Genomic DNA, 12617 nt, shown 5'->3' with positions numbered 1-12617 from the left:
CTTTCTAGGATCTATTTTCCATAAACCCTTTATTAATCAAGTCCTATATCAGCAGCTCCATGATCTACTCTGGGATTGATATCAGGCTCACAGGTCTATAATTGTTTGTTTTAGCACATTTACCTTTTTTAAATATTGGCACAACGTTATATTTCTTTCAGTCTTCTGGAACTTTTCTGGTATTCCAAGACTTTGAAAATAAACATTAACTATCAGCAAATTCCTTAGCCAGTTCCTCCACATTTCGGTACTATAATTAGATCGAATTTATGCTCATTCCAGTTTCTCTTGTTTGCTACCCAGGCTTCTAGCATTGGTGTATAGGCAATAAAAGGATTCTTTCTCTTCATGTCTTTTGGTTCCTTGATTAATTTTGTGCCCCACATCTTGATTTTGTGCTCATATCTTCCCATATCTTCTGGTGCCTGCACCATAATTTTTGTCCCCAAAAATTGTTTTTCATGTGAAACAATCTGTTCATTTGGCCCCTTTGTGCCAAGTCCTTCCATAACTAGGAAAATCCATTGCATGCTCTGAATGAGATAAGGTCATTCAGATTCTGTTTATGGAAATTAAACCTTGAATAAAATCAAATATAATTTCAGCATTTTTTAATCTCATCTGAGAGAGGCTCAGTATCCACTACTGCAATCTGGATAAATTTGCTAGTAGGTCAGGCCTACAGATGCCCACTATGTGAGGCCTGACCTAATTAGGCACATCACTCCAGAACAGTACAGTGGCCTCACGCATGGTAGTTTTGCCATCCGGCTGCCTGACCTTATCTGACACTTTAGAATACATGTTTTAAGTTTCCCTCCCATTTATAGCGATTGTTTTTACTGCTGGCTACCTGCAGCTTATAATAGCTCAGAGAGCACCAGGTTCCCACAAGAGAGAACGGTAAAACGTATGATCTCGCTGCAGTTTTTCCTTCTCTGAAGTGAGCATATGATGCTCAATGACACGCCACCCAAGATGTCACTAAATTTTATATATGATCCCCGCTGGAGGGGAAAAATCTCAGTCCTTTCTTTTTGCCTTACAAAGCGTTCCTACTGAGAGACAGCGAAATCTTAGGATTCCCTCATCTGATTTTGCCCAAAGTCTTCATTTCCATTTTGTGTATAATAGTGAATGAGCCACTAAAGCAGCCTGCCTGAAGATGGTTAATCTGTCCGATTTATTAATCAGACTTTACAGTGTGTCATTTTCACTTGTGCAGCTGGCTGGGAGATAGAGAGGCACTCCATTTTCAGAACAGGTCTACCTGCTGGCGGAATATTGTGAGCTAGAGAGAGAGGTTTTAAAACAGAGAAAGGAACTCTATGCCTCCATGTAAGCTGACTGTGTTGGAACACAGAGAGCCAGTGTCCACGTCAGAGAGGGAAACGTATGCCTGGGTAAGTAGATGTCACCCTTCAGGATCAGGGAACATGTCAGAGGTTCTAGTCCCCCTTTGCCCTTGAGCCCTTCTGTTGCATTGCTCTGGTGTGAGTGTTTGATTGATCTTCAGTTCCAGGCCAAGGTGGCCCAAGATGGCTTTGTAGATGCCCTGCAAAGAGCTGCACTGATTTGTCCTTCAGTTTAACATGTTCGTTGTTTTTAATTTGTTGGAGTTTGCAGCTGCTTCCACTAGTCAGTGTTCAGTGCAGCTAAATCCTTTTTCTTGTATGTTTGGGTTGGATGAAGCCTCTTCTGCCTTTGATTCCATTTCTGGGTTGTAATCTCTTCAGTGCTGGGCATTGTCTGCGCCACACACTGTAGCTGAACTCTGCTGGTGCTGTAGTGGAGTGTTTTGGGAGTTCGAATCATGTCTGCCCTCAGAGCATCTATACTAGCACATCACTGGAGCGCTTTGGAGAGCTTTCGCACAGGGGACTAATCCGGATGGTACGGGGAAAATATTAACGTGACACTCTACCTAAATTGTTGCTCTAAAGAGCAGTTTTTCCTGCCACTTGTTGGCCAGATACCAAGAGCCCAGGATTATAGCTAGATGGTGAAGTGTAAGACATAGAATTGAATTGGGTGTTTACTTAGGGCACATCTAGACTACAAGCCTCTTTCAAAAGAGATCGTCTAGACAGCCACAAGAGTTTTTCGAAAGAGAGCACTGAGGCAATCTGGATGCTCTCTTTCGAAAAAGCCCTGTTTGCGTTCAAGAATGCCTTTTTTCAAAAGAGCTCTTTCAAAAAAAGGCATTCTTCCTGGTAAAAGTAGGTTTACCAATTTTGAAAAAACCGCCGCATTCTTTCAATTTAATTTCAAAAGAATGCGACAGCAGTCTAGCTGCAGATGAAGTTTTTTTTGAAAAAAGGCCACTTTTTTTCGAAAAAACTGCGTAGTCTAGACACACTCTTACACGCCGTTCTAAATGGCATGCTCTGGCCATTGAATCACAAATGTGTAGGACTCGAAAGAACCTCCACTGGCCATCTAGTCCAGTCCCTTGCAGTCAAACTAGGACTGTGATATAACCAGCCAGGTCTTTGTCTAATTTGTTCATAAAAAGCTCCAGCTATGGAGATTCCACAGTCTCCTGGAGGCCATTTGTTCCAGGGCTAAACCGCCCCGAGAGGAAGATTTTCTCAATGTCCAACCTAAACCGCCCTTGTTGCAATTTAAGGCCATAGCTTTTTGTCCTATCCTCTGAAGTTAATAAGAACAATTTTTCTATCTCCTTTGGCTAAACGGGATCATCCCTTTCTGGCCAGGCCCACTCATAGCCTGGACTGATGCTGGATGCAACGTTTGCATCTCCCTCCATTGGAATCACCTGTCTTCAGCCTCTAGCACTTTTGTATGGAACCTCTTCCTAGTCCCTCCATCAGATCTTCCTTTGGACTCCCCGAAGGTGCATTGGTTGAGGATATCATGTGTCTTCCTGGGTTTCTTGTTATTCTTTGGTCTGTTTGAAAGAGTTTTTGATGGATTGTGCAGGGGAACAAGGAGAGGCCAGTAGTAGATGACTAGCAAGAACACTCTGTATCTGGGGAGAATCCAGGGAAGGTGTTAAAATCAAGAAGGGAAGCCTGCAAGGAACTCTGTGCTCTGATGTGGGATGGCACAGCTGAACTGCTGTCTAGTTGTGGGAGGGCTGATCACAACATTGTGTGTGAGCTGGAGCCAGGAGAAACAGGAGGACCGTTGAGAAGGGCGTTCTCCTATTTTAGTAATGGGGGCTATGGGTGAGGGTTAAGCACATGTGGCATAGAGGCAGCATTGTTAAAGGAAGATGTGCGCAGAGGAGGTGACTTTGCGTGGAGGGTGATGCCAAGCTTTCCAGCTGGAGAAGAACTAATTCCTGAGCCCCAGCTGTTCATCTGCTTGTAGAGTGTCCTCTTGGAGACAAGCTGCGGCCGGGCAGTGTTTACAGGAGTAGCTGTCTGGCCTGGGAGCATCCCAGAGAAAGAGCCCACTGCATTCAGTGTTCTTGAAGAGGGCTGGGCTCACCACCCTGGCTGCTAATGTCCTCGATCAGCACCACAGCTAAAAGCAAAAGCAGCAGTTCTGCAAGCTTCTTCATGCCCCAGCCCACCCAACAGTCCAAAGGGAGATGTTAGATGCTCTCAGCCCTTCACATCTTTGCAGGGAGAGCCTGCAGAATATGGACAGTTGTAACCATGTATTTAATGAAACATAGAACAGTCTCACCAAACTCATTTCACGTATACCACTGAACTGCTGAGAGGTAGATTTGAACCAGTGACCTAGACATGAACATTTCTGTAGCTTCTTTGTTAATGGCCTGAGCCATACACTCGCTGGGCCTGCGATTGCTGTATCCCACCCATTTGGCTGCACTGGAGGGGAGATGGATGAAGTAATTCCTGTGTATGCTGTGCAACTAGCATGCCAATTTTCTAGAGTACTTAGGATCCATTGGGAAAGAAGGGAATTATTGTTCTAGGCAAAAATGTAAGTTACTAGAACATTAAGGCTGCGTGGTGAAGCACTCAGAATACCAGGAAATGTCAAAGGTAAGAACAATTATGCAACAGCTACTCTTCCCCCAGGAGTGCATCATTGCGAGACACGTGCAATGACATGATCACATGTTATTTCTCAAATACTGCAGTGCAAGAGCCTGACCCTACAGCCATGTGTAGCACTTAGTAATGAGGAGTCTGACTGACCTCCGTGGTTCTACTCTCAGTAGTGTTGGCAAGATGATGCGCCAGTGCTGTGGTGTCCAACCACTATAGTGCCTACAGCTACAGCAAACTAGCCACACTTAACTGGCCAAATGGCCATATTGTTCAAGCCAAATAGCCTCACTCAACCAGCCAGATAGCCACATGTGGCTAGCGTGTTGGATACCACGGCCCTAGTGTGGCGGTTTTTCCACAAGTTTTGGCATGAATCAGTTCCCTCCTTTTTCCCTGTCTCATGCTGGAAAACAGTTGAGTGGTTTTCGCTGAAGCTTTCAAGAAACAAAAATCTTCTTCAGGCAGAAACTGACCATGGAAGGCTTTTATCCTGAAACACAAGTTTTGGAAAGCTATAATAGAATGCAAACCATTATGTGTCTGTAACAGCAGAGGCCACTAGCAGCCAAGAAATGCAAAGCTGTCTGTTCTTTTAGCCTGCCTTGCATGTGCAGTATAAGCCACAGTGTGAAAATACTAACTTGTCTCAGACATTGTGAGCACACTGTGGGGGATTCTCTTCATTTCTTTCCTTTAGAGAATTTAAATAGAATACATTTCAAAACATGTCTCAGCATCAGTGGGAACTGTGGCTAACTCACCACTATGTGACTTTGATCATGAAACCCTGAATATTATTTTGCTCTGGGTTTTAAAGAGAATAAAGCAAATCTTCAATTGTCTTCTGCTGCCTAATGAGCTCCACCTGATAATGCTGAGATTTGGAGTAACATTTGAATAGAGATTTCATCATTTGAATTAACTTGCACTAGGTGTTTATTAATTGCAATATTTTCTCATTTAAAAACATGGCCTCATTTTCACGTCTGTGAGACCCTGTGCTCCACCCCGAGACTGGGTTTTTCTCTTACACTGGCAGCTGCTGATGTGGAAGTAGCATATTAGTGTTAAAGTCTCTGCCACTCCTTACTTTTTCAGAGAATTCGGTCAACGGTGGATGAAAAGGAACAGAAGCAGCTTCTAATGGACTTGGATGTAGTGATGCGAAGTAGTGACTGCCCTTATATTGTTCAGTTTTATGGAGCACTCTTCAGAGAGGTGGGCAATCTGAGTTTGTTTCATTTATACCAGAGGTTTTTATTTTAATTTAAAATTCTGTTTGTAGCAGCCTTCAGTGTACTGTAACAGGAAGGAGTTAATTTCCTGTGGGATTTTTGGGGTGCAAGTTGAAATCCTTCCCAGGCAAAGCCCGGTCCAGCCTCCGAAGCCGCGAGCAGAGTCTGCAACTGCCCCTTTGTCCAAGCTGTATGCCTCAGACAACACCCTGATTTAGTAGGATGTAGCCATCCTTAAGGAAAGGTCAAAGGGACTCTTACTATTTTGAACTCTCTATAGAAATCCTCGTGGGTGGTGCCCATTCCACGGGCTCAGCCTTATATCCAAGCTAACACTTGCGGATACCAGATTTTAGTGCTGAAAGCTGATTTGCCTGCCACTGGGTCTCCAGTGTGAGGCTGATATTTGTCTGCTGATGAACACACAAGTCCAGAGGGTAGACTTCATCAGGACCATCCTCAACTACAGGCCAGCGAGACTCTCCCAGAAGCACAGTTCCACGCAATAATGATGCTTGTAGAGAGCCTCAGGAATCACCCATCACCATGGCAAGAAATTGCTTATAGCTCCTAGGCCATCGTATCTCATGTGGTTTAGCATGTGAGACTTCGGCTCAAACTTCTTCAGGTGTGACTGGCATCAGTCTCCGCACCAAGCTGACGCCATCTAGACACACATTGTAGTCCCCCCACTCGGTGATTATTTCCCTCAGTTAATGGTTAGACCCATTAGCAGTATGTTCAGGATTCCCTTTCTTAAGGCCCCAATCCTCAGCGTCTCTCGTGACAGCTGCATCAGCAATGGGGTGGGGAGCTTGCTTTGAGTCCCTCGGTACCTCTGGTCTCCGGAAGAGCTCTTGCTATGCATCAGCATCAGAGCGCTCAGGGCAGTTTAGCTGGCTTACAAGGCATTCTGACTAAGGATGTTAAATATTGGTTAATTTACTAGTCAAGTAGTTGATGGAATTTCCATTGACTAGTCAATAGGCACTTCCACATTCCTCCTTTGAAATGTACAAGAGCCCCCGCTGGGAATGCGGAACTCTGTGTGCAGCCCGTGGCCAATGGGAAGTCCCGCTGATTCCGGGTTGCATGCGGGTGCTAGCTTTGAAATGTACAAGAGCCCCCGCTGGGAATGCGGAACTCTGTGTGCAGCCCGTGGCCAATGGGAAGTCCCGCTGATTCCGGGTTGCATGCGGGTACTAGCTTTGAAATGTACAAGAGTCCCCAGCGGGGGGTCTTGTGCATTTGAAAGCGGATATGCCGTCATAGAGCTTGGGGTCAGCGGGGGACTCAGAGTCCCCCACTGACTGCGGGCTCCATGTTGTGCTGCCGATTTGAAATGCCAAGGCAGCATTCAAAGAGGCAGCATCACACACCCTGAGCTGGGGATCAGCTGTGCGGCACTGCCCCTTTGAGTGCCGCCTTGACGTTTCAAAGCAGCAGCACCACACAGCTAATTCCTGGCTCAGCTGTGTGGCCACTGCCGCTTTGAAGTACCCCTTTTCCCCCCCTTTGCCGCCTCTATCAGATAGTCTTTAACATCCTTACGTCTGACCTCATGTGGCTGGCTAATGTGTGTCAGTTCTCACAGACCATACAATAATAATGTTTTATATCAATAAACAGGGGGAGCACGCTCCTCTCCCCTTTGCCAGGAAGTACTTTGCTTGTGGGAATTCTGCATAGCCCACTCCATCCAGCTCAAGGCTTTCTGTCTGCCAGGTTCTCAGAATGAGTTCTCAGATCACCGCAGCAGAGTCTTCTCCATCTACCACAAGTACACTGTCGACCCACATGTTTCAGAGTGATCTTCCTGAAGTGGGGAACTCCCCAAAGAGATCTGTTGGCAACGAAGCGCTGCAGGAACTTCTCAATTTCTCCTCTCTCCTGGGCCACAGTCCAGGATCTCTCACAGGACTCTTCTCCTGCCTTGTATGGCTCATCGCTTCTGCCCATTCCTCTTGTACACAAGGTTTTGCTGAAGCTCAGTAGCTTCAAAATCCCCCCAGGACTCCTGGCATTTATCTCTAGGGGAACATGGCCCCAGCTCTGTGAAATGGGAGCGATGGGGTTGTAACACATTGGAGATTTCTTTCTTCTGGAGAAAAAACAATGAGTTTTCAATTACTTAAAGTAAAATTCTAGACTTCTCTTACACACCTCCCCATGTGTTAGCAAGTAAGAGCTTTTCAGAAGGCTAATCAAGAAACATTTATCACTGAGCTGAGACAACTTCTTTGGAGCACATTGGTTGGGTTGTAATTGACTTACATCAAAAGTCTGGCCTTCATTCATAGCCACACACTATCAAGACTGAACTCTGAACTGCCAGGCATGGTCCCAAGGTCTGAAAACTGATGATCAGCATATACATGGCAGAACCCGTTGGAAATGAGAGTGCACAACACTTACAAGCATAGACTCAACCACCCACCTTTTCATTCTGCACTTGGTGCAACCCACCATATGAACTGCGCTTCCGAAAGTTTGTCTTGTCAGTACCCTCTCTCTGCCCCTGCTCTGGACAAGGTTCAGCCAGAAGAAAAAACTCCAGTCTAGTTGTCAGAACTCTTGACCCATCTGAGGTTTTAGGTCTGCAAAGGTTTAAGTTCAAGAATACAATGCTTAGTAAAATGCTGCAGCCTCATCGTCTTTGTTTCATCAAAGCCTGTTTCTCGGGTAGCCGTTGCAGCCACATCTGTGTAGCACAGTTCAGGTTACATTGTGCCGTTAAAGCTATCCCCCTCTCTTCACTGACAGCACTGTACCTGGGCAGGGGCACTGTGTGCAAGGCAGGGATATTCATCTTTCATGGAGGATTGCTTCAGTTCCTAGTTTGAAGGTTTATCTGGGGTCCTGTGTAGTGTGTAATTTGTTTTGTAGCCATTACATCTTTTAAATAAAATGATGCAAATCGGGGAAAGTGACTCAGCTATGGGTGCTAGGAGCCAACTCCATGTCCAGTGACTTGGATCTTACACAGAGGAAGAAGAGGTGCCTCTTCCCTCTGGTCTTCTCTTTTTCCTGGTAGGGCAAGGTTGACATAAACTGAAGGGAAATGCCCATACTTCCACTGGACATATTCAAATGTGCACCCAAGACTCTTTACAAGACTTTAGCCCTCTTGTGGGCAAGACTGTTGGAGCACAATAAATGCTGCCAGTTCATGGCCCTGATCAGATTCTCAAGGACTCTCCATTCTATTGATTATGTATTATTTTACCATGATATCTGTTTCTCTTTTTTAGGGTGATTGTTGGATCTGTATGGAGCTCATGTCTACCTCGTTCGATAAGTTTTACAAATATGTATATAGTGTATTAGATGATGTTATTCCAGAAGAAATCTTAGGCAAAATCACTTTAGCTGTAAGTATTTAGATTTGTTTGCTTCCTTTTTGCACATTCTTGAAGATCATTTTAAAAGTTTATGCTTTTGACCTTTTAGCTCTGTTCCCTCTGGTTCTGTAGAATCTTTACGGTTTGTGTTTTATCATTTCTTTATTACTATGTTAACCTTTATTTCTCAGCCAAGATGCAGTCAGCAGCCCTGAAGGGGCAGGCCTCAGTGAATAAAGACACCCAGAAGCTTTTGCCTGAAAATCATACTGAATCCAAAGGCCCTTTTTTGTGCTGGTTAATTGACCCTCCAGTAACCCTCCCCTTAGATTGTCATGTTAATCGATGGTACTAGCCTGGGCTGGTTCATTGCTTGACAGTAGGCTCCCATTCCAGACAGGACCAATGGAGAGCCAAACTCTTCTGGTTTGTCTTCTTTTCATGCTGCTCCCAAGTTTTCCAGTGCATCTGAAATTCATGAAAATGGTACTTTGGCGGAAAAATCATGGAAGAGCACACGTTTTTGAAGTGCTTTTTTCCCTATATTTTCATAAAGAAATGTGATGGATTTTGAATCTGTAATGAAATACAAAATGTCCACATTTCAGGCATTTTGTGTTTTCTTCTGATTGTTTCTGTCACTTATACTGGCCACTCAGACGTGGGAAAAATCTGGTCTTGGAGAGTTTTGATCAGCCAGTTTCAGAGCACATAGGAGTTCTGCTCTTGATTGCATTCTCCATGTCTGTAAACATCAGAGTGAACAGGTACTGCCAAAATGAAAGGGAGGTCCAGTGCTTGGCACGATGGGGTGCGTTGCATGCAATATTGGGGCTGACACTGGGTCTCCAGCCTTTTCTGACTTCTGTGACTGTCTCTGCAAATTCTCAGAAATAAATTGGGCTTTTGGAGTGGTGTTTGACATCTGTATGTTTAAGGCAAGAGAGCTCAGGAGCCTCTAGTCCCCAGAGCCAGCATGCCAGTAGCCTTTAGAGGGATGGCCCAACTGAGTGGACAACAGAGACTCCATTTCACCAAAGTGTTACTCTTTATGCTAATTATAAGCTAGAGGAGGTACTTTCTGAGGATTAATGCCCATCACTTGGTTTATGGGCACAGTGGGGCATGCTGGCTGCATGGAGGAGCTGGCAATTTCTGAACCTTCCTTTGGTTCCAGAACTATGGAGGCTTCATTTGAATGGAATCAAGAGGTCAGCGAACCTCAGCCAGTTACACTAGTGGGTTTTTCAAACAGCCTTCCACAGTAGAGGCATTGGACAGTGTCATAAACAAAAACAGCCCTTCCCAAGTCCTGCTCCGCACACACAAGTCCTGGTACTGGACTTGCAGAGCAGTGGGATAGTGGCTGAAGGAGAACCCTATGTATATGTATCATCATACCGTTAGGGGCTTGGATGCTGCTCATTAAGACCCTAGGTAACAGGAGCTGCATGCATGAAATACCAAAGCAGTCTGACCCTAGAGACCTGCACTGATACAAATTTTGTATCTCCATCCGATCCACCACCCACAAACCTGGTCCATGGTTACTTGCAGATTTGCAGGGCTCTACTGACCTCTCCTTTGGAAATATTGGAGTAGGTTCTTCGTTAGCCATACTGAGAGAAATCGCTTGGCAGTCAGACTGCTAACCTGTCCATGGGATCCACACTTAGGAAAAGTCTTGTGTAGATGCAAAGGAAGGGGATTGGAGTTCAGAAAAGGGATGTGATCAAAGTGACACCAGTAACACCAGAGGTTTATAAGTAAAGTGCTTATTCCACTACTCTCGGAGTCTTCCTCTCTAGCAAGGGAGAGCGGCACATACAAAGTTCACCATACCTCCTCTAGCCTAGAATTACAGCTTGAGGTTACATCTGTTGGGTGTGCTTAGTTTTGATTTGGTTTAGATTGGTTTTCTGTGGACACACTGAACTGCCCCCTTTGGCTCTCGTCCCTCACTAGCCCCACAGCCTAAGATGAGGAAGATATTTCTAACAATGGTCTGAGTGGTGGGTTGTTCTCTCTGTAAGAGCATAACTGATAGGTTGACAGAGGGGTCTGGGGACAGGTTGTCTAAGCACCCCATGTTAGCTCTTAGCCATGGTATCCTGCTTTCTTCCTGCAGAACACAGTCCTCCACTAGTCTTTTCAAAGCATCAGTGAGTTGCAAAGACGTCAATGCCTAAGGAGACCAGCTGACAAAAGTCACCCCTCCTGGGACATTATGATTGTTTCTGGAAAATGTACTTCTAGGATTTGTCTAAGAATAGCTTCTGATTGACTCAGCCAAAAGCCGTGGCTTGCCCAAGGCCGATTGTTGTGGAATTACTGGCTGACTGCTGGCAGCTGCCAGGATAAGAGCTTTTCTTCTCGCTCTGCCTCTTGGTCAGTGACTCAGGCTTTCTTCCTTTCCTGTTTTTTTAAAACTTTTTTGCGGATTCTGTGAGTTTATTTTCTTTTTGTTTTTGTAACAAGCTGAAACGCTTCTGCTTTTCTCAGCTGTTCTACAGCCTCTTCCTTTGTGCCATCTTAAAACCTACCACACTTTGTTTTCTCTAAAACCACATTCTCTGTTACTAATATGTAATATTTAAAATAGTTCTTTTTATACTATGCTTCTAAACAAGCCCATACAATTATTTTTTTTGGTAAATTCATGTTCCATGTCTAATATTTAATACCTTAATTTAAAAAATGCATACAAATATGCAAAAGATCTGCTAACATATTTGCCTTCACACTTTATACTTCTGTTTACTAAACTTTATATAATGTGTAAAAAAAACCCCGTTTTTCTTAACATCTTTAAAATAGTTGTAAATGTGAAAAAGCTCAGATACAAGCAGTCGTAATGCTCCCATAAAAATTCAAAATGACCACTATTCCAAAAGTCTGCATGTCCAGAAAGGAGGTAGGAGAGTGGACATACACCAAAAAGGGGTGCGGAAATCTGTCAAAATAGGCTGATGACCAGTATAGAAGTCTTATATTGTTTCCTTTCAGACACTCAGGTTTCCTTACTATTGTTCTGGTTCATGTTGCTCAGAGAGTTTAATAAGCACAGGAATGTGACTACAGTAACTCGCTCTTCATCCACAAAATCTCTTTTTTCCTAGACTGTGAAAGCACTAAACCACTTAAAAGAAAACTTGAAAATCATTCATAGAGGTAAGTTTGTAGGTTTAATTTTTGCAAAGAAATGTTCAATTATTTTTCCTCTTAAGTACAAGAATTAATTTAGCTGAATTTCATGGTTAGTCCCTATTTACAGTAAAATTATACTTGTGGATCATTAAAATTAGTTTCATGACTATATAAATACTTTACATTCATAGTATTTTGTTTTTGATGGTTTCAGTCATTTTTCCATTTTCCCTTAATATGTGAAGTGTGTAAATGCAGGTAGTGAGAACATACGTCTGTACAGAGCACCTTGCATCTCAAAGTGTTTTACAAATTATATTATACTAATCTTCTAAACTCGGCCTTTTAATTGCAGTTGCAAAATTGTTGTGCTGCTTCCTGTTTCTAGGTGGATGTGCATTGTTTGCAGGTGCATTTTAAATGCAGAGTCTAGAAAAGTTAGCCATATGCTGGACCACTAAAGTGAAACCACTGTTGAGGTAGAACACTGCAACTGTTGGGACTCCATACAACTGCACAGCAGCGTAGGGCCAGGTATGAAGACTGCTGTGTCCAGCTGAAAATGTTGAAAGGCAGATCTTTACAAAAGCAGGATTTTGTTAACTGGGAATGTGAAGAACTAGTCGACTATCTGTAAGCAAATGCTCGTCTCGGCATTTCAAAGCAGCAGAACCACATAGAGTTCATGGTCAGCTGGGTACTCCCCAGCTGACTATAGGTTCCGTGCGGTGCTGCCACTTTCAAACACCTGGGAGCCTGGTGTCAGATTCCTCGCAGCAGCGCTGTGTGGAGCCCGGGATCAGCTGGGGACTCCGTGCAGCCCACTGTGTTTCAAAGTGACACTGCCATGTGGAGCTCACAATCAGCTGGGGATTGGGCTCCATGCAGTGCTTTTGTCTTTG

General features: G+C 44.2%; 1 protein-coding gene across 13 annotated transcripts in view; it reads left to right on the top strand.

The window, feature by feature from the left end:
• MAP2K4 (mitogen-activated protein kinase kinase 4) overlaps nucleotides 1-12617 on the top strand; it is a 145613-nt gene that overhangs the window by 87702 nt on the left and 45294 nt on the right. For all 13 annotated transcript variants that reach the window (XM_075903427.2, XM_075903426.2, XM_075903425.2 and 10 more), the window contains 3 exons: nucleotides 5091-5210; nucleotides 8479-8598; nucleotides 11688-11739. In XM_075903427.2, coding sequence (XP_075759542.1) covers nucleotides 5091-5210; nucleotides 8479-8598; nucleotides 11688-11739 — 292 coding nt within the window. The remainder of the gene's footprint in view (nucleotides 1-5090; nucleotides 5211-8478; nucleotides 8599-11687; nucleotides 11740-12617) is intronic.

Source organism: Pelodiscus sinensis, chromosome 20 (genome assembly GCF_052426305.1).
Source record: "Pelodiscus sinensis isolate ZL-2025 chromosome 20, ASM5242630v1, whole genome shotgun sequence".
Taxonomy (NCBI): Eukaryota; Metazoa; Chordata; order Testudines; family Trionychidae; genus Pelodiscus; species Pelodiscus sinensis.
This window is presented reverse-complemented; position numbering and strand designations above follow the sequence as displayed.